The 25,579-nt window shown below is 43.4% G+C and overlaps 1 protein-coding gene across 1 annotated transcript in view; it reads left to right on the top strand.

The window, feature by feature from the left end:
• The window catches only part of LOC122920027 (mucin-5AC-like), a 207,562-nt gene that overhangs the window by 103,892 nt on the left and 78,091 nt on the right, over positions 1-25,579 (top strand). The window contains exons 27-28 of the mRNA XM_044269237.1: positions 4,080-4,208; positions 12,314-12,449. Coding sequence (XP_044125172.1) covers positions 4,080-4,208; positions 12,314-12,449 — 265 coding nt within the window. The remainder of the gene's footprint in view (positions 1-4,079; positions 4,209-12,313; positions 12,450-25,579) is intronic.

The following is a 25,579-nucleotide window of genomic DNA, read 5'->3' as shown; positions in this document are numbered from 1 at the left end:
TTGATATCACAGATAATACCCATTCACTTAAATCAGACTGAGCTTCTCCTAAGCCATGTGACCGATGACGTCAATGGCCTAGGAAGAGGCCACAAGACTCATTTTATTGAATAACTTTTATTGAGTAACTCATTACATTTTATTGAATTACTCACTGGCTATTCTACATTTTTAATTATATGCAATTACAGAACTATTCAGATCTAGGTGCTGGTTTGAAAACTAGAACTTTTTTTCGTGGGACAACCCCTTTAAATATATTTCTAAATACTTTCAATTAGTTATAACGACTTGCTTTGTCTAGGGGTTAATCATTCATGAATTAAAATGTCTATGAGAAAAACATAACCCATCCAAGCACATAGCAGGACAAGTTGCTTGGGAGCTGGGGACCTGTCTCAGCCCTGCTTCCTGCTCTGCTTATCAGTAATTGGGATGGTGAACCAGCAAGAAAGACACAGTAGAGAATGCATATCTAGGATTAGAGATGAGCAAAGTATTCAAAAATTCGATTTGGCTGCTTCGCAGAATTGAAAAAGAAAAAATTGCTTCATGGCAAATTACTTTAACGAAGCGCATTTCTTTGTAAGTAGTAGACTCATCGCTATATTCCAATACCTTAGGCCTCATGTACACGACCGTATATATTCTGGGGTCCGCAAGAAAACAGATCCGCAAATAATATGGATGATGTCCATGTGCATTCTGTATTTCGCAGAACGGAACAGCTGACCCTTCATAGCACACTACTATCATTGTCCGTAATGCGGACAATAATAGGACATTTTCTATTTTGTTGCAGAATTTAAATACGGACATATGGAAACGGAATGCACATGGAGTAACTTCTGTTTTTCTTGCGGACCCATTGAAATGAATGGTTCCGTATACTGTCCGCAAAAAAAAAATACGTTCGTGTGCATAAGGCCTTAACTGCATGTTATCATTGATAGTCATAGTCTTTGTTTGGCTCACTAGCTAGGTTCCTGGCTACCCTGTTCCAGCATTTGCTGATTGAGTACTCTGTGTTACTGATCCTGGCTTGTCTTCTGACCACTCTGTCTCACATTTTGGTACTGCACAGCCCATCTGGTTCTAATCTCAGCTTGTTTTCTGACTTCTATCTGTCTCATATTTTGGCACTGTGTAGCCTGTCTGGTTCTGAATCATTTCTGACAACTCTGGTACTTTGTTTTTCTGTCTGTGTGTTTGGCCGTATCTGTACTTTTGTAGCGTAGGGACCATCCACCAGTTGTGGTCTAGCTATTTAGGGCTTTCAAAAATAGAAAAAAAGGGGAGCGTAAATGGGGGAAATGGTTGGGTGATAGGGAACGGAGGATAAGGGGGTAGGGGGAGGAAATGGAAGCGGGGAGAGAGGGGGAAAGGGGGGTTGGGGAACTGGAGTGGAGTAGGTGATGGAAGGAGGGGGTGAAAGGAGATGATAAAGAGGGAAATGGGGAGCCAGGGGATTCCAAAGCTTTAACCGAAGGAAGAAACAAAGTTGTGAGGCTGCTCACACCAAATAGAACCAAGGTTCAAATGACCTGACTAGCAGGCCGCGACAAGTGGTAGATACATGAAAAAAGAGAAAAACCAGTGGAGCTCCAAGTGGCAGGAAGAAACGTGAGGAATCTTTGATCTATATAGCAAAAGATGGCTTATAGAGCCATCCTGGAGATATTTGGAAGGGAGGCCATGTACTATGTAGCCAAGTAGAAATAAGAGATGAAAAAATGTTTTTACGTTTAAGACTAGAAGTAGAGAGCACTGATAATAATAGTAAAAACAATTTTTTTTTTACAATTAATACAATGTTTTTTGTTTGTTTAGTGGAAAATATACACACATCACCATACAAATAAACAAATAATAAATAACATTTTATAGGTGATTACATAAAGGAGAGCGTTCCATGTGGTGGGCCACTTCCTCCCAGTCATGTGACCCGGAACCGGAAGTGTGTTCCACCCGTGGAACGCACATCCACCGGTCCCAGTCCATTTTTATTACATTAAACAAGAAACATAGGTATATACATAAATGTTGATGTACATCTTAGGGATAGTGGCCTGTTATTTTGTTCACTGGGCCCCCACCTTCTCTGGCAACTTCAGGGCCCATGTATGCGTGTTGAAAAGTAACTTCCGGTCATGTGAACTCGGTGGCAGAATATGCGTTCCACTGGTGGAATGCATAATGTCCGAGATGCGGTATTGGATTTCGTTAAGCGGAGTTCAAGAATCAACATAACCATGACCCCTGTTGATGGATGTAAAGAGTACTATCTATATGCTTATAGGGAAGGAGGGAAAGTAAGACATATATAAAGCATATATAAAAGGACCTGAAACGTCCACGGTCACACATATGGTCACACATATGGAAATGGGGAATGAATATGTCCTACATAAAAAAAAAATATATATATATATATATATTAAAAAATATAGTCCTGATAAAAGGTGGGTAGTTATCTTGGTGAATGCAACAGTGCATAACAATAACAAATATATAAAAAAATAAAAAAAAGATAAAAAGATAAGAGTACGATCAAATATAAAATATACAATATAAAATAGTCCATTAAAATAGAAATTTATATCCATACCCTACCTATACTAGAAAGTACCTAGGAGATAGATAGATAGATAGATAGATAGATAGATAGATAGGCGTTTTTTAGCCCTAAGAAATATATACGGATCATGCTAGTGTAATATGGCCCTCATGTATACTAGGTGCGAATATGTAGTTAGTGTAAATTGTTCTGGGTCACTTCATCAAAAGGGTAATTCTCACAGATTAAACCGGTTGGTACTGTTTATCTACATTAGTTGTTACTTGTGTTCTCATCAGAAGGGGTTCTGATTGTTTCATACTTATTTAGTAGTGACTGTACTCTAAAGTTTCGTTCAGGCCAAATAGGGAAAGTGTGTTGAACCTGTAGAACCATTTCATTTCTCTTCTGCACAACTGGGAATAGGATTGAAGGACCATGTCTATAGGGGTTAATTTTAGGCCCGAGAAGTTGCCCTCGTGTGTTTCAGAAAAATGTTTGGACGCCCCATGTTTCACGTACTGCCGCTGAATGTATGGATTTTTTAGTCTTTCCCTCACTGTTTGTGTTGTTAGGCATATGCACTGTAGGCCACACGGGCACTCCAACATATATACAACATACCTGGAGTTGCAATTCATGTAGTGTTTAAGGGGAATGGATTCCCCAGTGTTAGAAACGGTTACTATATTGATATTATCAGAAATACTTTGGCAACACATGCAGCGTTTAGATCCACATCTGAAGGAACCTTTGGGTAACTCTGCAAGGTTGTCAGTGTCAGGCCTTTTACTGAAAGTAGGTAGGGACAGTGGGTCGTTGCAGTTGCCTTAATGTCCTTGTCCGTATCTATGCTACTGTCACCATGACACCATGTTGCAACTAGTGTATAAAAGATTGGTCCCCATAGAATTCTTAGGACCCATATTGTGCCATCATTTGTCTCTGATTTTACACATGATGCGTGTATCATCTCATGTCATATTATGGAGGTATCCTCTTTTGGATTGCATCTAGGAGTGAATACTGAGCCTCATGGAAGCGCCATACAGTGCTACATATGGTGCCTCCATGAATCTATATAGAGTCTGTGCTTACAACATTATCTTGTGGATCACTCTGAAGTAAACTCAGGTCCAGCCAATTGGTTGAGGTCTCAATACTGAGACAACCTTCTTTTCTTGTCTCACTAAACTGTACGCCTAGGTGAATAAATATAATAGTGTGTTAAAATGAATTGGACATATGAACTTTTTTTTTTTAAATGGAGGATATATTACCCTGTCATAAAATATCTGATCTAAATCCTTTGGCAAAAGCAGAGATGGCTTCAGTAGAAATGATGGCCGTCAAGATGGAACGTGACTAACACCATTTTATCTTATATGCACAGAGCCTAGAAAACTCTAAAGATGTTCCATAAAAATGAAAAAACACACCAGTCAAACGAAACTGTGTTACAGTACTAACATTCATATTGATTCTGTTTCTGTTACTTACTGGACTTGTGTCATTTCACCAGCCGTGTTTTGCGATTACTATAATGATGCTGGAGACTGCGAATGGCATTATAAAGCCTGTGGAGATAAATGTATGAAGACTTGCAGAAACCCAGAAGGAGAGTGCCTACATGAACTTTCAGGCTGTGAAGGTAAGAAGACTAATAGATGATGTGCTGTTTTGAAGTGTATTCGACTAGGAAAATACAGGACATATAGCTCCAAACTTTTTCACTAGTAAGTTCTATCATCAAAACCTAAACTACATAATTGAATGTAATGTCTACAAATATGTATCAACATTTTTTATTCTGATAATTCATTATATTTTACAACCACAAATAAAAGGCTGAAGAACTTTTGTTTGCATAACAATGGCACTTTGGTACCGTTTTTAGTGGATTTTTATCTTGAATTTCATGCTAAATAGCTAAACTAACAATTGCCTGTAACAAATTAATTTTTTTTAGTCCATTCTCTTGTACTCTCGTTGCATATCCACTAGGGTTGACCCACTAGATTTGCTCACTGGGTGAATATAATGAATATATAGTGCTGAGAGCAGCCTAAACAATTCAATGTACTAAACCCACCAAAAATTAGCACCAATCACATGTATATATAAACATGAAAGAGTGTTTATTTAACATACATTAATTTAACATGTATAAAAATATACTTTGTATAAACATCAGCAAGGAAGTGGGAAACCTTCAGTGAGGAAAAAAAACAACCCTAGAGGATGCTGAGGGGTCAACACACAAGGGTATATAGATTGCAGAGAGAAGCAACATACAAGCAGGCCAATAAGACAATAGAAGCCATCAGACATAAACATCCTAAGTAAGGCATAAACAGACCTATGTGTGGAAGGATAAGCAAATAACTACCCAAGAATGTGGGTGTAACCCTCAGCCGCCTCCTCTCTGCTGTCGCTTTCTGCAGTGTGCAGTCCGACAAGGAGGGCAGGGGTAAAGACTGGGTGGAAGATGATGTGGAGGACGATGAATCTCCTCCACATCAAGGTCATGTGAGTGACTTGTGTAGTTCGGAGGCAGAGGGCACAGATCCACCAGCACAGCAGAAGAGGGAGCAGGGTGCAAAAGCGGAGAGGCTGTCCCCTAGACAGTACGCCTACTACTGTCCAAGACAGCAAGGGACAAAGCACACCAAAGCCAGCTCAAAGGCGTTCCCTGGCGTGGCAGTTCTTCAGATAATGTGCTGACGACAAGACACAAGTGGTTTGCACGCTGTGCAATCAGAGCCTGAAGCGAGGCATAAACGTTTGCAACCTGAGCACAACCTGCATGACCAGGCATCTAAGTAGAAAGCATGAGCTGCAGTGGAGTAGACACCTAAAAAAAGAAAGAAAGGTCTCTGGCTCCCCCTGCTTCCTCTTCTGCTGCAGTCTTGGCCTCTTCATCCACCTCTGGAGTGACAGTGACACCTGCCACCCCGCAAACAGAGTATCTGCCAGCAACACCACCACCTGGGTCACAGAGCATCTCCACAATGTCCCACGTAAGCTTTCAGCTCTCTATCTCCCAAACACTGGAGTGGAAGAGTAAGTACCCCTCTACCCACCCACTATCCCTGGCCCTGAATGCCGGCAGTTCAAAATGACTGGCCTTTGAAATGCTGTCATTCCGTCTGGTGGAGACAGAGAGTTTTAAAAGCCTTATGGCGGGGGCTGTCCCACACTACGTCCTGCCCAGCCGCCACTACTTTTCCAGGCGAGCCATCCCTTCCCTGCACAACCATGCAGGGGACAAAATCAGGTGTGCACTGCGCAACGCCATCTGTGACAAGGTCCACCTATCTACGGATTTGTGGAACAGTAAGCACGGTCAGGGACGTTATATCTGCCTAACAGCACACTGGGTAAATGCAGTGGGGGCTGGGCCTGAGGCGGATAGCAGTTTGGCGCACCAGCACCGAGGATTGCAGGGTGCTTCAGTTTGCCTCCTGTTGCTTCCTCCTCCTACTTGGCTTCCTCATCGTCTACCGGCCTCCTCATCCGGTCAGCGTAACACCTTCACCACCAACTTCAGCACAGCCAGGGGTAAACGACAGTAGGCAGTTTTAAAACTTATCTGTTTGGGGGACAAACCCCACACCGCGCAGGAGCTGTGGACGGGCATGGAACAACAGACCGATGAGTGGTTGGTGAGCCTCAAGCCCGGCCTGGTGGTGTGCGATAATGGTAGAAATCTCATAGCAGCTCTGGGACTAGCCGGTTTGACGCACATTCCTTGCCTGGCGCATGTGCTGAATTTGGTGGTGTAGAGATTCCTTAAAAATTACCCCAATATGTCAGAGCTGCTGCAGAAAGTGCAGGCCATCTGTGCGTGCTTTCTGCGTTTTAACCCTGCTGGTGCTCGCCTGGCTGCACTGCAGCGTAACTTTAGCCTTCCCGCTCACCGCCTTATATGCGACATGCTCACAAGGTGGAACTCCACCTTGCACATGCTGGCCAGACTGTGCGAGCAGCAGCAGGCGATAGTGGAGTTTCAGCTGCAGCACGCACTGGTGAGTTGCTCTGCGGAACAACACCACTTCACCACCAATGACTGGGCCTCCATGCTAGACCTGTCTTCCTTGTTGCGCTGTTTCGAGTACTCCGCCAACATGGCCAGTGCCGATAACACTGTTCTCAGTGTTATTATCCCACTTCTATGCCTCCTTGAAAAAATGCTTCTGGCGATGATGGAAGAGGATGTGGCACAGGAGGAGGAGGAGGAGGAAGAGGGATAATTTCATAGGGTTTCTGGCCAGTCATTCCCAAGTGTCTCGAAGGGTGGGTTTCTGCACCCACAAACGCCAGGCACACAATTGTCCAGCCAGGGCACAGTTCTGGAGGATGACGAGGTGGAGGATGAGATGGAGGAGGAGGATCCGTGTTTACAGCAGGGTGGCACCCAAACCAGCTCATGGCCATCACTGCTGCATGGCTGGCAGGATACAGAGGACACAGATGATACACCTCCCACAGAGGACAACTTGTCGTTGCCTCTGGGCAGCCTGGCACACATAAGCGATTACATGCTGCAGTGTCTCCGCAACGACCGCCGAGTTGCCCACATTCTAACTTGTGCTGATTACTGGGTGGCCACACTGCTGGATCCCCACTACAAGGACAACCCACCGTCCTTAATTCTGTCACTGGATCGTGATCGTAAGATGCGCGAGTACAAGCACACGCTGGTAGATGCGCTGCTGGTGGCATTCCCACCTGACAGCAGGGGCACAGTGGTAACACAAGGCAAAGGCAGAGAAGGAGGAATCAGTCGCCAACGCAGCTGGGGCACCACCAGCACCTTAGAAGGCAGGGTTAGCATGGCTGAAATGTGGAAAAGCTTTGTCAGCATCCCACAACAACCAGCACCACCAGCTGATATGGAACGTCTTAGCAGGAGGCAACATTTCACCAACATGGTGGAGCAGTATGTGTGCACACGCCTACACGTACTGAATGACGGGTCTGCCCCCTTCAACTTCTGGGTCTCCAAATTGGTCACATGGCCTGAGCTCTCCCTTTTCGCCTTGGAGGTGCTGGCCTGCCCCGCAGCCAGTGTATTTTTTGAACATGTGTTTAGCAGGGCATGGGGCGTTATCACAGACAAGCGCAGCCGCCTGTCCACAGCCAATCTGGACAAGCTCATGTTCATTAAAATGAAACAGGCATGGATCCCACAGGACTTGTCGGTACCTTGTGCAGAATAGACATGTATACTGCCCTTACCCAGCCATTGTTGTATTTTTGATATTTCCCACTCTTTTGGGGTGTACCCTAATTAAAAAAATAAAATAGAAATTTAAACCAAAAACCCGTGTTGGCTACCTCATCCTCCTTCACCAGCGCTTCCACCTACCCCGCTACATCCACCGCATCCTCAACCGACTACTCCATATGGACCTCCACCTCATACATGAAGATTTTTTTTTATTATTTGTACTTATTTTATGTTATTTCAATAATTTGTCTCTTAAATTTTCGGGTGAAATTAACAAATTTTTGGCTGTGACATACCCGTGCTCTACCTAGTAGACAGGTAAACAAATTTCACTAATTTGTTACATTTTTGTATGAAATTCACCAATTTTTGGCTGTGATATACCCCTGCTCTAACTAGTAGATAGGTAAACAAATTTCACTAATTTGTCGGTTACATTTTTGGGTGAAATTGATCAATTTTTGGCTGTGATATACCCCTGCTCTACTTAGTAGACAGGTAAACAAATTTCACAAATTTGTCTGTTACATTTTCGGGTGAAATTCACCAATTTCTGGCTGTGAGATACCTCTGCTCTACCTAGTAGATAGGTAAACAAATTTCACAAATTTGTCTGTTACATTTTCAGGTGAAATTTACAAATTTCTGGCTGTGACATACCCCTGCTCTACCTAGTGGACAGGGTAATAAATTTCACAATTTTTTCTGTTACATTGTCGGGTGACATTTACCAATTTTTGGCTGTGATAGACCACTGCTCTACCTAGTGAACAAGGAAATAAATTTCACTAATTCGTCTGTTACATTCTTGGGTGACATTTTACCATTTTTGCCGTGAAAACCCCCTGCTCTGCAAAGGTGACAGGGACCAAAATATTTTTAAATCGTCTGTTCCATTAGTGGGTGACAGTAACCCATTTTTGGCGATGAAAAACCTCTGCTCTGCATAGGTGACGGGGAATTCAATTTAAAAAATTTGTCTTTAATTGACGCGTGCCCCCTCCGTTCATTCGATGCTTTAACTTTAACAACTTGTCCCACATTTCCGGTTGATCACATTAGAGCCATTGACTTCCCTTGGGTGTGGTATCTCATTCTCACGCTCCCACTCCGGCGTGGAATCCTGATTCGCCGTTAACCGTGATCAACATGGTAGGCGCAGAAAAGAACATCGAAAGTTGATAAAGAAGATATGCAAATGGCTGTTGGACGTCACGGGTACGTGCGATCAGGCAGAAGTTATCTAGTCAACAAAGCGGCAGCAGGGCCTCTCCTGTCCAACTTTTTCAAATCCAAAATACCCCAGTGACATTCCATATAATTTTTTATTAATCATTCCAATAACAGAGTATCTTAAGTGTCCTGTATTGTTATTTATCATCACTACCTCCCCGAGTCGGGAGTGGGTAATTGCTGTGCACCCCTCCTTTACTTGGAAGCTTCAGCTTCAATAATTTGTCCCACATTTCCACTCAATCACATTTCATTTCATACATTGACCTCCCTTGGATGTGGTCTCTCTTTCTCACGCTCCCTCTCCGGCGTGGAACCCTGATTCGCCGCTAACCGTGATCAACATGGTAGGCGCAGAAAAGAACATTGAAAGTTGATAGAGCATATATCCAATTGGATCGTGGACATCACCGGGACGTGTGACATGGTGGAGCAGTATGTGTGCACACGCCTACATGTACTGACTAATGTGTCTGCCCCCTTGTGCAGAATAGACATGTATACCGCCCTTACCCAGCCATTGTTGTATTTTTGATATTTCCCACTCTTTTGGGGTGTACCCTAATTTAAAAAATAAAATAGAAATTTAAACCAAAAACCCGTGTTGGCTACCTCATCCTCCTTCACCAGCGCTTCCACCTACCCCGCTACGTCCACCGCATCCTCAACCGCCTACTCCATATGGACCTCCACCTCATACATGAATATTTTTTTTTATTATTTGTACTTATTTTATGTTATTTCAATAATTTGTCTTTTAAATTTTCGGGTGAAATTAACAAATTTTTGGCTGTGACATACCCGTGCTCTACCTAGTAGACAGGTAAACAAATTTCACTAATTTGTTACATTTTTGTATGAAATTCACCAATTTTTGGCTGTGATATACCCCTGCTCTAACTAGTAGATAGGTAAACAAATTTCACTAATTTGTCGGTTACGTTTTTGGGTGAAATTGATCAATTTTTGGCTGTGATATACCCCTGCTCTACTTAGTAGACAGGTAAACAAATTTCACAAATTTGTCTGTTACATTTTCGGGTGAAATTCACCAATTTCTGGCTGTGAGATACCTCTGCTCTACCTAGTAGATAGGTAAACAAATTTCACAAATTTGTCTGTTACATTTTCAGGTGAAATTTACAAATTTCTGGCTGTGACATACCCCTGCTCTACCTAGTGGACAGGGTAATAAATTTCACAATTTTTTCTGTTACATTGTCAGGTGACATTTATCAATTTTTGGCTGTGATAGACCACTGCTCTACCTAGTGAACAAGGAAATAAATTTCACTAATTCGTCTGTTACATTCTTGGGTGACATTTTACCATTTTTGCCGTGAAAACCCCCTGCTCTGCAAAGGTGACAGGGAGCAAAATATTTTTAAATCGTCTGTTCCATTAGTGGGTGACAGTAACCCATTTTTGGCGATGAAAAACCTCTGCTCTGCATAGGTGACGGGGAATTCAATTTAAAAAATTCGTCTTTAATTGACGCGTGCCCCCTCCGTTCATTCGATGCTTTAACTTTAACAACTTGTCCCACATTTCCGGTTGATCACATTAGAGCCATTGACTTCCCTTGGGTGTGGTATCTCATTCTCACGCTTCCACTCCGGCGTGGAATCCTGATTCACCGTTAACCGTGATCAACATGGTAGGCGCAGAAAAGAACATCGAAAGTTGATAAAGAAGATATGCAAATGGCTGTTGGACGTCACGGGTACGTGCGATCAGGCAGAAATTATCTAGTCAACAAAGCGGCAGCAGGGCCTCTCCTGTCCAACTTTTTCAAATCCAAAATACCCCAGTGACATTCCATATAATTTTTTATTAATCATTCCAATAACAGGGTATCTTAAGTGTCCTGTATTGTTATTTATCATCACTACCTCCCCGAGTCGGGAGTGGGTAATTGCTGTGCACCCCTCCTTTACTTGGAAGCTTCAGCTTCAATAATTTGTCCCACATTTCCACTCAATCACATTTCATTTCATACATTGACCTCCCTTGGATGTGGTCTCTCTTTCTCACGCTCCCTCTCCGGCGTGGAACCCTGATTCGCCGCTAACCGTGATCAACATGGTAGGCGCAGAAAAGAACATTGAAAGTTGATAGAGCATATATCCAATTGGATCGTGGACATCACGGGGACGTGTGACATGGTGGAGCAGTATGTGTGCACACGCCTACACGTACTGACTAATGGGTCTGCCCCCTTGTGCAGAATAGACATGTATACCGCCCTTACCAAGCCATTGTTGTATTTTTGATATTTCCCACTCTTTTGGGGTGTACCCTAATTTAAAAAATAAAATAAAAATTTAAACCAAAAACCTGTGTTGGCTACCTCATCCTCCTCCACCAGCGCTTCCACCTATCCCGCTACGTCCACTGCATCCTCAACCGCCTACTCCATATGGACCTCCAACTCATACATGGGTCTTCCCCCTTCAACTTCTGGGTTTCCAAATTGGGCATATAGCCTGAGCTTGCCCTTTACGCTTTGGAGGTGCTGGCCTGCCCTGCAGCCAGTGTATTGTCTGAACGTGTGTTTAGCACGGCTGGAAAGGGTTATCACATGTTATATTTGCCAATGTTTTTGGGTGTACCCTAATTTAAACTCCCCCAAAAAAAAATTAAAATTAAAACCAAAAACCAGTGTTGGCTTCCTCCTCCTCCTCCACCTGCGCTTCCACCTACACCGCCACATCCACCGCCTCCTCAACCTCCTACTCCATATGGACCTTGTCTTCCTAGATCAAGATTATCATTTTTTATTTTTGAGTATTTTATGTTATTTTAAGTCATATCCCTATCCGCATTCGTTTGCAGTGCACTTGCCATGCTCTTAACCACATTTTTATGCCATTTGCAGCCCTCTAGCCTATTCCATGACTTTTTTTTTGCCATTTTAGTGCTCGGGTCCCCTTTGACTTCAATGGGGTTCCGGTTCGGGGTCAAGTTCGGGTCCCGAACTCAAACTTTTTTGTGAAGTTCGGTTGAACCCGAACATCCAGGTGTCCAATCAACTCTAATCTCCACTAAGCGTGGCATAACGAGCAATCAATCATTAATCTTTACAATTTACATGGATAACCCATAACCTCTGCTGTTTACTTGGGCTCCCAATAGTTATGTAATTTTATGTATTTGTCCTTTTGTTATTCTTATGAAGTAGTAGACACTTTTTAATATCTAAGTATATATTCTATATCTATGCACCATATGACTATATTAAACTTTGACATTGGAAGATAATTAACTATTCTCATCCATTTGTGCGGCAGGCTGCTACCCTAAATGCCCACCATCTAGACCCTATTTTGATGAAGATAACATGAAGTGCGTGGCTCAGTGTGGCTGTGTTGACAATGGCATCTTTTATAATTATGGAGATAAACTACAACGCAGCTGTTATTCTTGGTAAGAACAGAAATAAGACGTTAACAATAATGTATTTTATCTGAATTGGGTTGAAAACAGTAAAAAGTAGTTTGAGGCTGCATATTCTTAATGAAACCAGATTTCTCAAATCTAAGCATGGTTTGTATCTGACAATAGTAAGTGTTTCCTCTTTCTTACTGTGAGGATAATTCTGCATGAGGAAAACAAATCAACTTACTGTATAGTAAAGGATCTAAAACACTAGGCACATTCACAAATGCCATGATAAAAATGGTTTATACCTTTCTTTGTTTGTACAAAATTGTTGACTATATTAAGAACTTCCAATGGCAAGGAGAGAAGCAAGAGGGAGAAGGTGAATCACATGTTGCTCTTTGGTTCCTGTATTAGACAGGCAGATAGTCTGCCAGATCATCACTAACAAGTGTTCATAGTAACCGATTTACCCAATCAACTAGCAAATGTTTGTTCATCAGGCAATTGGAATCTTTCAACAGGTTAAAAATCATCTAGTCAGTATGGGAACAAGCGATGGCATTAGCTATTTCTCCTCCCTATACTATGAAGGAGATCGCTGCATGAAATAGCAGTGGTCTCCTTCTCTAATGAGCAGATAATTGCCGGGAAGGAACACTTCCCTCTCTGAGAATTATCTGCTAATCTGCAGCTCTAATACAGCCTAAACATCAATGCAAGGAGGATCTTCTCTGCCTTCTTTTTCTTTTCACTTCTGGTTAACTATGGTCGCTCCAAGAGACAGACTTTTTTAAACAACATTCGAGGATGTTTCCACTTTTTGGACATGCTTCTGATAACCATGATAAAGGGAAACAATTCTGAAAAGAGACATATCCAGCATCATTATGTTTCACATAACACACACTGAAGGTTCTTGATATCAGTGGGTTTCTTTTATTACTACATACATTTCAAATGGGAGAAATACAATATTCACAAAAATTTCGAAATATTTGGCTTGTGGGATAAATTTCAGAATAAACCTACGGTAAAACACACTCTAACCTTGACAGGTGAACTTAATGTGGCCTTCTCTAAACTTTTAAATGCACATGTCCCACTGTTCAATGCTTCAGTACTTTTTGAACAACTTGCTGTTCTCTAACAAGAAGGTTAACTGCAAAATTCACAACAGGTGTTTGGTCCATGAATCGCCCAATACATTTCCTGGTTCAATTAGAATTGGTAAACAGTCCTTCTTATCATGCTGTTCACATATTGATATTATGAGGCCAAGACGACGCCTAACAATTAAAAAACAGTATTTCGCCATTGTGAGTCTTCAAGCAGGATGTCCTCAGATGGAAGTGGCCACTGAGCTTAAAGTGTCACGAGTGTCATCAGCAGGTTGCAACAGAGATACAGAGAGACTGGAAGGGTCACAGAAAGGCATACAAGTGGATTTCCTTTTGCCACATCCCACACTGATGACTGCTTCATTGTGAACAATGCCCTGTGGAACCGGATAATGAAGGGAAGGACTTATCTTGAACAGAGCTGGAGCAGACGATCCACCACAAATCAAGAGCTCCCAGGAAAGAACTATAACCCGCACAGGCCACTGGGAGAAGGAGGAATAAATAGCATCGCTAATAATCAACAGTACACCTGAGGGAAGGTTGGATCCAGCTCAAACCCAAACCAAAACAAAGAGAAGAATTAGACATGTGCAGCCAGCCTGGCAGATCTTTGCACATTCACAGGGCAAGGCGTGACAGTACCCCCCCTTTTATGGGTGACCTCGGGCACCCTGGACCAACTTTATCCGGGTATGCCCTGTGAAGGGCCCTCACCAGGCGGCTAGCACTAACATCAGAAGCCGGAATCCACATTCTTTCCTCTGGACCATATCCCTTCCAGTGCACTAGATACTGGAGGGAATCCCAAAGAACACGTGAGTCGAAAATCCTAGAGATCTCAAAGTCTAAATTGCCATCCACTAGGACAGGGAGGTGGCAATGGAGATGGTTTCACAGGTTCCACATATTTCTTCAGTAAGGACCTGTGAAACACATTATGGATCTTCCAGGTCTGCGGAAGATCCCGACGAAACGCCACCGGGTTGACCACAGCAGAGATTTTGTAAGGGCCAATAAATCTTGGACCCAGTTTCCAAGATGGTACCTTGAGCTTAATGTTTTTAGTGGACAACCACACCGAATCACCCACAGTCGGGTCCGGACCAGTCATACGTCTCCTGTCAGCCATCCATTTATATGTTTCACCCATCTTTTCCAAATTAACTTGGATCTTCCGCCAGATAGATGACAAGGTGGAAGAGAATCTCTCCTCTTCTGGCATTTCAGAAGTTCCAAAACCTGGAAACAAATTGCGTCCCCCTATCAGATACCACATCAAAGGGAATGCCGTGTAGTTTTACAATGTTATTGTCGGTTAGTTCTGATCGGGGATTTTAATGCTGTAATGGATCCCAAAAAAGACAGATTTACATTAGATGCAGAAGGTGGGAGGAACCCTTGCAATTCCCCGTTGCCCCAGTTTTGTTCAGAGGTTGGAGTGGTGGATATATGGGAACATCTCGGCGGAGGTAAGAGAGTATACTCCTGCGTTAGCAGGGGTGGCAGAGCAATGTCTAGGATTGACTTAGCATTCACTAATGAGAGTAATTTGAGCAACATCCGAAGGATACGATATGGAGTAAGAACAATTTCAGACCACTCACCCGTATCACACGGAGGTTCACACGGGGGAGAACAAGGAGAACAGGGGGATAGGATTCAAGTTGAATCCATATTGGCTTACTATGGTTAACCATCAGTCTATCAAACTACTGATATCCTCCTTTTGGGAGGTGAATCTCCCCTCTGCCAACATCAATATAGCATGGGATGCTTTGAAAGCATATCTGAGGGGGGTCTTTATAAGTGATATTGCCGCACTACAGAGAACATTTAAAAAAAAAGAGGAAGACCTGGCCAAGACTGCCGCATCTACAACTGAGCAATTTATTAGCCAACCCACTGAATATAATAAGGAAGAGATGCAGAAGGCTAGCTGCTCTTTGGAGAAATACATAGTCGAGAAAGCAAATCATAGAGTATTCTTTAGGGGCTTAAAGTATTTTTCGGAATCTGGACGCCCGGGCAAGCTCTTAGCCAGAATAATCACACAAAAAGATAAAAAAAAAATATCTATTATCTCGATTCGTAACCCAGAAGGGGAAATTATAACAGATTCAGAAGGAATAAGGGATACCTTTTCACAGTACTTTGCTCAGATATACAGATCTTCATCCAATTTGTCATCTGACCTGGCGAGGCGGTTCTTGGAGAGAATTCCACTTTTGACCCTAAAGGAAGCTCAAATAAAATATCTTGAAGAGGATCTGTCTCTCTTGGAGCTCCAAGAGGCTCTGGGGTCTATCTCGGGGAACCCAGCGCCAGGGCTAGATGGCCTCCCGTATGAATTTTACCGCAAGTATAGTGAAGTGATCCTCCCTCATATGCTAGAAGTCCTTTCTCAGGCAGCCCAAGGAGGGGGTCTACCAGGTTCTATGATGGAGGCCCTGATAGTCTTAATCCCCAAAAAGGATAAAGATCCGTTAGACTTGAGTTCCTACAGACCAATCTCACTATTAAATACGGATGCGAAGATATTATCAAAAGCTCTGGCTAGGAGGCTTTCTCGGGTTATGTCTACCATAATCCACCCAGACCAAAACGGTTTTATGCCAAAAAGGGGTACCCATCACAACTTGCATAGGCTATTCATGAATATTCAGTCCCCCGGGGGTGGGCCCCGCTCCATCCTGTCGTTGGATGCTACTAAAGCCTTCGACAGGGTGGAGTGGACTTTTCTCTGGGAGGTGATGAAAAAAATGGGTTTTGGCCTTAGATTTATGGCGATGGATCAGTTATTATATAACTTTCCAGCTGCTAGGATCAATGATAGGATGACAGAGAGCTTTGTATTAGGAAGAGGCACCCGACAAGGCTGTCCCCTTTCTCCCTTTTTATTTAATATTTACATAGAACCCTTAGCATCCAGCATAAGACAGGACTCGAAGGTGGTCGGCTTTGGCACAATGGGGAAGCAGGATCGTGTATCCCTCTATGCAGACGATATCCTTTTTTTATCCAACAAACAGAGAACACCCTTCCCCGTATAATGGAGCTGGTTGATCTCTTTTCCGATCCGTCTGGCTTCAAAGTCAATTGGGAAAAGACTGTTCTCCTTCCTATAGACGAGGTGCGAGGAGATTGGGATAGCCAGCTATTGATTTCCGATTCAATAAAGTACCTGGGGATAACAGTTTCTGCCAAACCTCAGGAATACTTACAACTTAACTTGATTCCCCTGCTGATAAAGTTGAGGGCTAAAACTAAGATATGGCAAAAAATCCTGCTTGCAAGAGCGGACAGAATTTCTTTAATAAAAATTGTAGTACTGCCCCAGGTGCTTTATGTGCTGCGCAACTCGCCGGTATGGATTGCGGATAAGTATTTTAGACTGATAGAGCGGATGCTTAACGATCTATTATGGGGGAGGAGGCGTGTGAGACTGAAGGTGCTCTATTTCTCTATGCCTTTCAATCGGGGAGGTCTTAACCTCCCCTATTTTAAGGGTTACTTTGTGGCCTCCCAACTTTGCTTTTTCAATGATTGGGAAAACAGCCATTTTTGTAGTAGAATAGTACAATGTTATTGATAAAAACCTGAGCGAAAGTTTTGGCATTGGGCAATCTAGGTAACGGTACAAAGTGGGCTATCTTACTGAAGCGGTCCACTACCACCAAAGTCACAGTTTTCCCAGAGGAACTCGGTAAATCGGTAATAAAGTCCATGGACAAATGCGTCCAAGGACGAGACGGGATGGACAAAGGAAGAAGGGATCCTGAAGGCCGAGTGTGAGCCACCTTTAACCGTGCACAGGTCTCACAAGCTGCCACATAACCCTTCACACCCTTGCGAAACTCTGGCCACCAGAATCTCCGGGAAATAAGATCTATAGTGGATTTGCTTCCAGGATGTCCTACAAGGACCGTATCATGATGTTCCTTGAACACCTTGTATCGCAGTTCAGCAGGAACAAACAACTTGTCTGGAGGACAGGAATTGGGAGCTTCCTCCTGGGTCCCAACAGCTTTATCTTCAACTCGGGGTACAGAGCGGAAACCACCACCCCATCAGCCAAAATCGGAGTGGGATCCTCCGAATCACTCCCCCCAGGAAAACTTTGTGACAACGCATCTGCCTTGACGTTTTTAACCCCAGGGCGAAAGGTTACCACAAAATTGAACCTAGTAAAAAACTGTGACCACCTAGCCTGCCTAGGATTCAGACGCTTAGCAAACTGCAGGTAAGCCAAATTCTTGTGGTCAGTATATACCGCAATAGGATGAGTAGCCCCTTCCAACCAGTGACGCCATTCTTCAAAGGCCAATTTAATGGCCAGTAATTCTCTATCTCCTACATCATAGTTTCTTTCAGCGGCGGAGAGTTTTTTTTGAAAAAAATGCACACGGATGCCATTTGCTAGGGGATGGACTCTGCAACAGAACTGCTCCGACCCCCACTTCTGATGCATCAACCTCCACGACGAACGGTTGAGATACATCAGGTTGCATCAGAATGGGAGTAGATGCAAAACATTTCTTAATAGCAGAAAAGGCCTGTAATGCCTCATCCGATCCAGACAGAGAAGACGGCGCCTTTTTTAGTCATATCTGTCAAAGGTTTTACAATGGTGGAATAATTCAAGATACATTTTCTGTAGTAATTGGTAAAACCCAAAAACCGCATCAGACTTTCTGATTCTCAGGCCGGTCCCATTCCAGTACCACCTGGTCCTTTTTGGGGTCCATACAAAAACCAGAGTCAGAAAGCAGGTATCCCAAAAACGGTAGCTCCTGGACAGCAAATACACATTTTTCCAATTTTGCATACAATTTATTTTCCTGAAGGATCGACAACACATGTCTCACGTGATCCTGATGGGTCTCCAAATCGGGTGAGTAAATTTGTATGTCATCAAGATAAATAACAACAAACCTTCCCACTAAATGATGGAAAATATCATTGACAAATCGTTGAAATACTGCTGGCGCATTAGTTAAACCAAAGGGCATGACAAGATTCTCGAAATGACCTTCGGGTGTATTGAAGGCCGTTTTCCACTCATCTCCTTCCTTTATTTTTATCAAATTATAGGCTCCTCTTAAATCCAACGTGGAGAACACCTTGGCTCCAACCAATTTGATCAAATAGATCAGAAATCAAAGGAAAGGGATACGGATCACTGACCGTAATAAGATTCAATTCCCGTAAATCCAAACACGGTCTAAGTGATCCGTCTTTCTTTTTTACGAAAAAGAAGGCGGTGGCCACAGGGGACTTGGATGGCCTTATATGTCCCTTTGCCAAACTCTCGGCAATATACTTAAGCATCGACTCTCTTTTGGGTTGGGAAAGGTTGTATAGCCGAGATTTTGACAGTTTAGCTCCAGGGATGAGATTGACCGAACAATCAAATTCTCGATGGGGGGGCAGCTCCTGAGCTCTACCCTCCGAGAATACGTCCACAAAATCAGAGAGAAACTGAGGTAGGACCGTAGTTAACACCCCTGAGATAGAAGCACAGAGACAGTTGTCCGTACAAAATTCACTCCAGCTATTGATTTGGCTTGTTTGCCAGTCAATAGTAGGGTTCTGCTTTATCAACCATGGTAAACCTAGAAACATCAGAGCAGGCAAGCCCCTCATAACAAGACAAGAAATGGACTCAACATGTGAATCACCCACCCTTAACTGAATGTCATAAACTATATGAGTAAGACTCTTTTGTGAGAGAGGGGAGGAATCAATAGCAAACACTGGTATTACCTTTTCTAAAGTGCTAGTTCTAAAATCAAGATTTTAGAGGAACTGAAAATCAATAAGGTTTACCCTCCCACCACTGTCAACAAATACCTCAAAATCTAAATTTTCTTGGTCTACCGCCACCATGGCAGGCAGGAGGAAATGGGTATTGCAGGGAGAATGCATATTTGCTTGTTTAGACTCCCCATTCACACTACCAAGAGTCAGGGAAGTCTTTTTTTTCTCTTTATGTGAATACCTCCATAGTTTTTTATTACCGCTTTGAGGTTTAACCAAAGGACATGCACAAACAAAATGACCTTCTTTTCCACAGAAGTAACATAGCTTATTCAGCTTCCTAAAATCCCTATCACCTGAGCGAAAGGAAGCCTTGCCCAACTGCATAAGCTCCTCTCCTGCCCCACATTTAAAAGTCATATTACCCTGGGGACTAGGTGGGACGGATCCACTTACAGACAGGACCCCCGCTCAAGAGGAATCTTATACCTTTCTCTAAGACGTCTATCAAGCCGCACTGCCAAAGACATGGCTGTCTCCAATGAATCGGGATACCCATGAAAAGCAAGGGCATCTTTCAACCTCTCAGATAGCCCCTGACAAAACTGACTCCGGAGTGCATGATCATTCCACGCCGAGTCAGTTGCCCATCTTCTAAATTCTGCACAATACGACTCCGCAGTACGTTCTCCCTGTAACAAACTGCGCAGCTTAGATTCAGCCATAGAGACGCAGTCTGGGTCATCATAAATGAAGCCCAAGGCTCTAAAAAATTCATCCACCGACCGAAGGGATGGTGAAGAGGTCGGCAAAGAAAAAGCCCAGGACTGCGCATCCCCTTTGAACAGAGCAATAATGATCCCAACTCTTTGATTCTCGTCACCATATGACATCGGCCGCAGATGAAAATACAACCTGCAGGAATCCCTGAATCGTATAAAGTCATCACCACCCCCTTAGAACCTATCAGGGAGAGCGACTTTAGGCTCTAAGCAGACCTGATTTCCTCCATCGGCGCCAGACGCCAGAGCATTCTGACACCGTGCAACAGAACTGCGGAGCTCACAACCTCCAGCGATAATCCCTTCATGCGATCAGCCAAAGCATCCATAGCCTCCATTTCGCAAACAGCAGAGATATGACAGTTTTTTGGGCGGTTTATAATGTCACGGTAGGAAGGTAAGCAAAGAAATAACCAAACACGGGAAAGCAAACAGAATAAACGACTAGGCCCAAAAGCTAGGGAGAAAAGGGTAACCTCCTAGCGATCCCTAAAATCTTTCCCTAAACTGCTGTGCCCATGTGCATACCCTAATGGTGGATATGCACATGCCCTCGTGCCTAAACCTGAACACCCTGGGCAAACCCTAAGCAGCAGGGAAAAGGGAAGAGGCAACCTGCTTCTTCAAACCAGGAACAATGAAGTGTCTCCCTAGAGGTCTAGATAAAACACACAAAGGGAGATGAAGGATAGGACTTATCTTAAGCAGAGCTGGAGCAGATGATCCACAACAAATCAAAAGCTCCCAGGAAAGAACTATAATCTGCACAGGCCACTGGGAGAAGGAGGAATAAATAGCCTCACTAATAATCAACCCAGTACACCTGAAGGAAGGTGGATCCAGCTCAAACCCAAACCAAAATAAGGAGAAGAATCAGACATGTGCAGCCAGCCTGGCAGATCTCCGCACATTCACAGGGCAAGGCGTGACATCGATTCACGCTGAGCAGAAATGATAGAAGCCAAAGATGTTGGCGACGTCAAGGAGAACGCTAGGCATCAGCCACTGTTGTCACCAGACAAGCCTTTGGTGGTGGGGGTGTTGCAATGTGGGCAGATGTGTCTAGTCAATACAGAGCTGCCCTATACTTTGTGAATGGTATAGTGATAACCCCATACTACTTGAATTACATCATGAATCCAGTCATTGTGCCTAATTTCAACTTAATTGATGACAATGTGCCAGCTCATCAAGGTAATATAATTAGAGAACGTCTGCTGGAAACTGGGGTACCTCAAAAGGAGTGGGCTGTAATTTCTTCAGACCTGAATCCCATTGAAAACACATGAGATCAGCTGAGTCACTGTGTAGAGGCTCATAACTGTACCCCAGAACCTCAATGACCTGAAGGCCACCCTTCAGGAAGAGTAGGATGCCATGCCTCAGCAGATAATAAGTTGACTTGAGAACAGCATGATACGTCGTTGTCAAGCTGTAATTGATGCTCAAGGCCACATGACAAGTTATTGAGACATTGACATTTTTGAGGGGGTATACCCACCGCTGTTGTTGACTTTTGTTTCAATAAATTGTTTGAAATGAGGAAATCACCATTTCATGCTTCTACTTAAATGCCCTACTTTCATGATATAATATCACCGAAGCATGAACTTTTTACGTTTTAGTGGTATGTACAGTAAGCCCCATATGTCTTCACCCAGTAATAACAGCTGATCATTAGGTGTTCCTGCAATCAGTTTCTGCACTCATCTTATCATACAGGAAACTGCTTTAGGAAAGGGAACTGTCGTCAATGTAAAATCTCTTTTAAAAAAATCTGGGAGCTATGACTTGATGAAGATTGCTTAAATTTAGAATAAAGCCTAGAGATGGGGAAATCCAGTCAACTGATGGCTCATGTAAAGCCTTATTTTTGATCTCCTGACCTCTTAAACACTCATTGCTAAGCTCTTGTCAGACTGACAGGAATATGAGCTCAGGAGATCAGAGATAAGGCTGCATATAAGCCGTCAGCTGACTGGACAGTTAACTGGATTCAGAAGTGATATTGTACAAACAGGCAGATTTTCAACCCTTGTATTTAAATAAACGACTCCCAGCACCCCAGACCATCAGCTGTTTGAAGAGAAAGCAGCTCTCGTGTAAGAGCTGCCTTCTCTTCTCTGTTTACATTCTTGCAGTCTCAACTGCAGCAGTGAAGAGGTGTAATTACAACTACATATTTCCCATTCACTTCTATGGGATGGCTCCTTCCTATTCACTTCAACAGAAAGGAGACATCCTGTTGAAGTGAATGGGGAAGCCATAGTTGTAATTACTAGTGTTGATCGGGTGCTCGGGTGCTCAGGGGTTCTCGACCGAGCACCCGAGTATAATGGAAGTCAATGGGAGAACCCAAGCATTAAACCAGGTACCACCTGCTCTGAAGAGGGGAGGGTGCCTGGTTCATAGGAAAATGTCAGAAATTGATGGAAACGCCACCAAAATGGTTCTGGAACAGCATGGGGAGGATGTCTGGATGCATTTTGGACTCGCAGGCCGCTGCTGGGAATGATGTTGTCCGAATAGTAAGCCACTTTTAAAGACTGGGAATAATACGCACAAAACCTAAGAAAAAAATTGATTTTAGAGGAAAAATTCATACGACACATTTTTTCCTGTATAAATTGACTTGTATATAAGGTGCAAATGCTGCCAAAAATTACAAGGAAGAGGCACTCCGATACAACCTGTATATCACATAAAGTAGGGCCTCATTCACATTGTGGTACATTTGTTCAGGTAGTGGGACTCCTACACTTATAAAGACTATGCACTAAGGGAAAGGGAGGACAAAAATTACAATGCAGCCTTTATTACACATAAAGGAGGGCATCATACACACCCTTGAAAATTTATGATTAATGGCCTGCTGGTGACCCTCAAAAATATTTTGATCAAGGGCCTGCTGATCTGACCATCTAAAACATTATGGGTGAGGGCCTGCTGCCGCTTTGGTGACTCTAGTTAACCTGGGGCCGATCGCACGTCCCCGTGACGGCGACGATCTATATGGATGTCTGGCCTATCAACTTCTGATGTTGTTGTCAGTGCAAACCATTGTGACTACGGGTAACAGGGAATCAGTGTTTGATTCCGGAGAGGGATCCTTAGAAACGGCTACAGCTACCACATCCAAGCAAGGCAGCATGCGCGCAAAAATACCTATTAGGTATAATTAGATGAGGGCCTTCAGATGAGCTGACCCAGTAAAAGATTATAGGTGGGGGCCTTTAGGTGAGATGATCCTATAAAATATTTTAGCAGCAGGCCTGTAGGTGAGCTGACCCTGTAAAAGATTTAAAGTACGGGCCTGCTGGTGAGCTGACCCTGTAAAAAATTATATGCAAGGGCCTTCAGGTGAGCTGACGCTTTAAAAAATGATATGCGAGGGCCTTCAGGTGAGCTGACCCTGTAAAAGATTTGAGGTGCCGGCCTGCAGATGAGCTGACCCTCTAAAAAATTATAAGCAAGGGCCTTCAGGGGAGCTGACCCTGTAAAAGATTTGAGTTACGGGCCATCTGGTGAGCTGACCCTGTAAAATATTTGAGTTGCGGGCATGCAGGTGAGCTGACCCTTTAAAAGATTTGAGGTTCCGGCCTGCAGGTGAGCTGACCCTCTAAAAAAATTTATGCGAGGGCCTTCAGGTGAGCTGACCCTTTAAAAGATTTGAGTTGTGGGCCTGCAGGTGAGCTGACCCAGTAAAAGATTTTAGGTGTGGGCCTGCAGGTGAGCTGACCCTGTAAAAGATTTTAGGTGCGAGCCTGCTGGTGAGCTGACCCTGTAAAACATTATATGCAAGGGCCTGCAGGTGAACTGAGCCTCTAAAAAATTATATGCAAGGGCCTCCAGGTGAGCTGGCCCTGTATAAGATTTGAGGTGCGGGCCTGCTGGTGAGCTGACCCTGTAAAAGATTTAAGGTGCGGGCCTGCTGGTGAGCTGACCCAGTAAATGATTGGAGGTGAAGGCCTGCTGGTGAGCTGACCCTCTAAAAAATTATATACGAGGGTCTGCAGCTGAGCTGACCCTCTAAAAATTATATGCAAGGGACTGCAAGTGAGCTGACGATTTAAAACATTATAATTGAAGGGCATACAGTACAGACCAAAAGTTTGGACACACCTTCTCATTCAAAGAGTTTTCTTTATTTTCATGACTATGAAAATTGTAGATTCACACTGAAGGCATCAAAACTATGAATTAACAAATGTGTGGAATTATATACATAACAAAAAAGTGTGAAACAACTGAAAATATGTCATATTCTAGGTTCTTCAAAGTAGCCACCTTTTGCTTTGATTACTGCTTTACACGCTCTTGGCATTCTCTTGATGAGCTTCAAGAGGTAGTCACCTGAAATGGTTTTCACTTCTCAGGTGTGCCCTGTCGGGTTTAATAAGTGGGATTTCTTGCCTTATAAATGGGGTTGGGACCATCAGTTGCGTTGAGGAGAAGTCAGGTGGATACACAGCTGATAGTCCTACTGAATAGACTGTTAGAATTTGTATTATGGCAAGAAAAAAGCAGCTAAGTAAAGAAAAACGAGTGGCCATGATTACTTTAAGAAATGAAGGTCAGTCAGTCAGCCGAAAAATTGGGAAAACTTTTAAAGTAAGGGCTATTTGACCATGAAGGAGAGTGATGGGGTGCTGCGCCAGATGACCTGGCCTCCACAGTCACCGGACCAGAACCCAATCGAGATGGTTTGGGGTGAGCCGGACCGCAGAGTGAAGGCAAAAGGGCCAACAAGTGCTAAGCATCTCTGGGAACTCCTTCAAGACTGTTGGAAGACCATTTCAGGTGACTACCTTTTGAAGCTCATCAAGAGAATGCCAAGAGTGTTGAAAGCAGTAATCAAAGCAAAAGGTGGCTACTTTAAAGAACCTAGAATATGACATATTTTCAGTTGTTTAACAGTTGTTTGTTTTGTATATTATTCCACATGTGTTAATTCATAGTTTTAATGCCTTCATAGTCATGAAAATAAAGAAAACTCTTTGAATGAGAAGGTGTGTCCAAACTTTTGGTCTGTACTGTATATGCGAAGGCATTATATGTGACAAATAAGCAAGGAAGATTCAACCATATACCCTTGTTTGTGGTGAAAGGGGTGCATGTGAATACAGTGTATTCAGTATATTATAAACAACACATTTAAAGTGCCTTAATGTTCAGCCGATTTCCTCTGGTGGAGTCGAGAAGTCATGGTCAATCCAGGCCTTGTTCATTTTTATAAGAGTCAACCTGTCAGCATTTTCAGTTGACAGGCGAATACTCTTATCTGTTATAATGCCACCAGCAGCACTAAATACCCGCTCAGACAAAACGCTGGCGACAGGGCAGGCCAGCACCTCCAATAGGTAGACTCGAGCGCCAGTTTGTGCCACATGTCCAGCTTGGACACCCAGTAGTTGTAAGGCACTGAGGGATCATTGAGGATGCTGACATGGTCTGCCATCTTCCAAAATGTTTCACTTCTTGTGACAGTAGGCCGTGCATCAGGGTGAGGGTG

The sequence above is a fragment of the Bufo gargarizans genome, chromosome 10 (assembly GCF_014858855.1).
Source record: "Bufo gargarizans isolate SCDJY-AF-19 chromosome 10, ASM1485885v1, whole genome shotgun sequence".
NCBI lineage: Eukaryota > Metazoa > Chordata > Amphibia > Anura > Bufonidae > Bufo > Bufo gargarizans.
The sequence above is the reverse complement of the archived record's forward strand: the minus strand, read 5'-3'. Positions and strand labels throughout refer to the sequence as shown.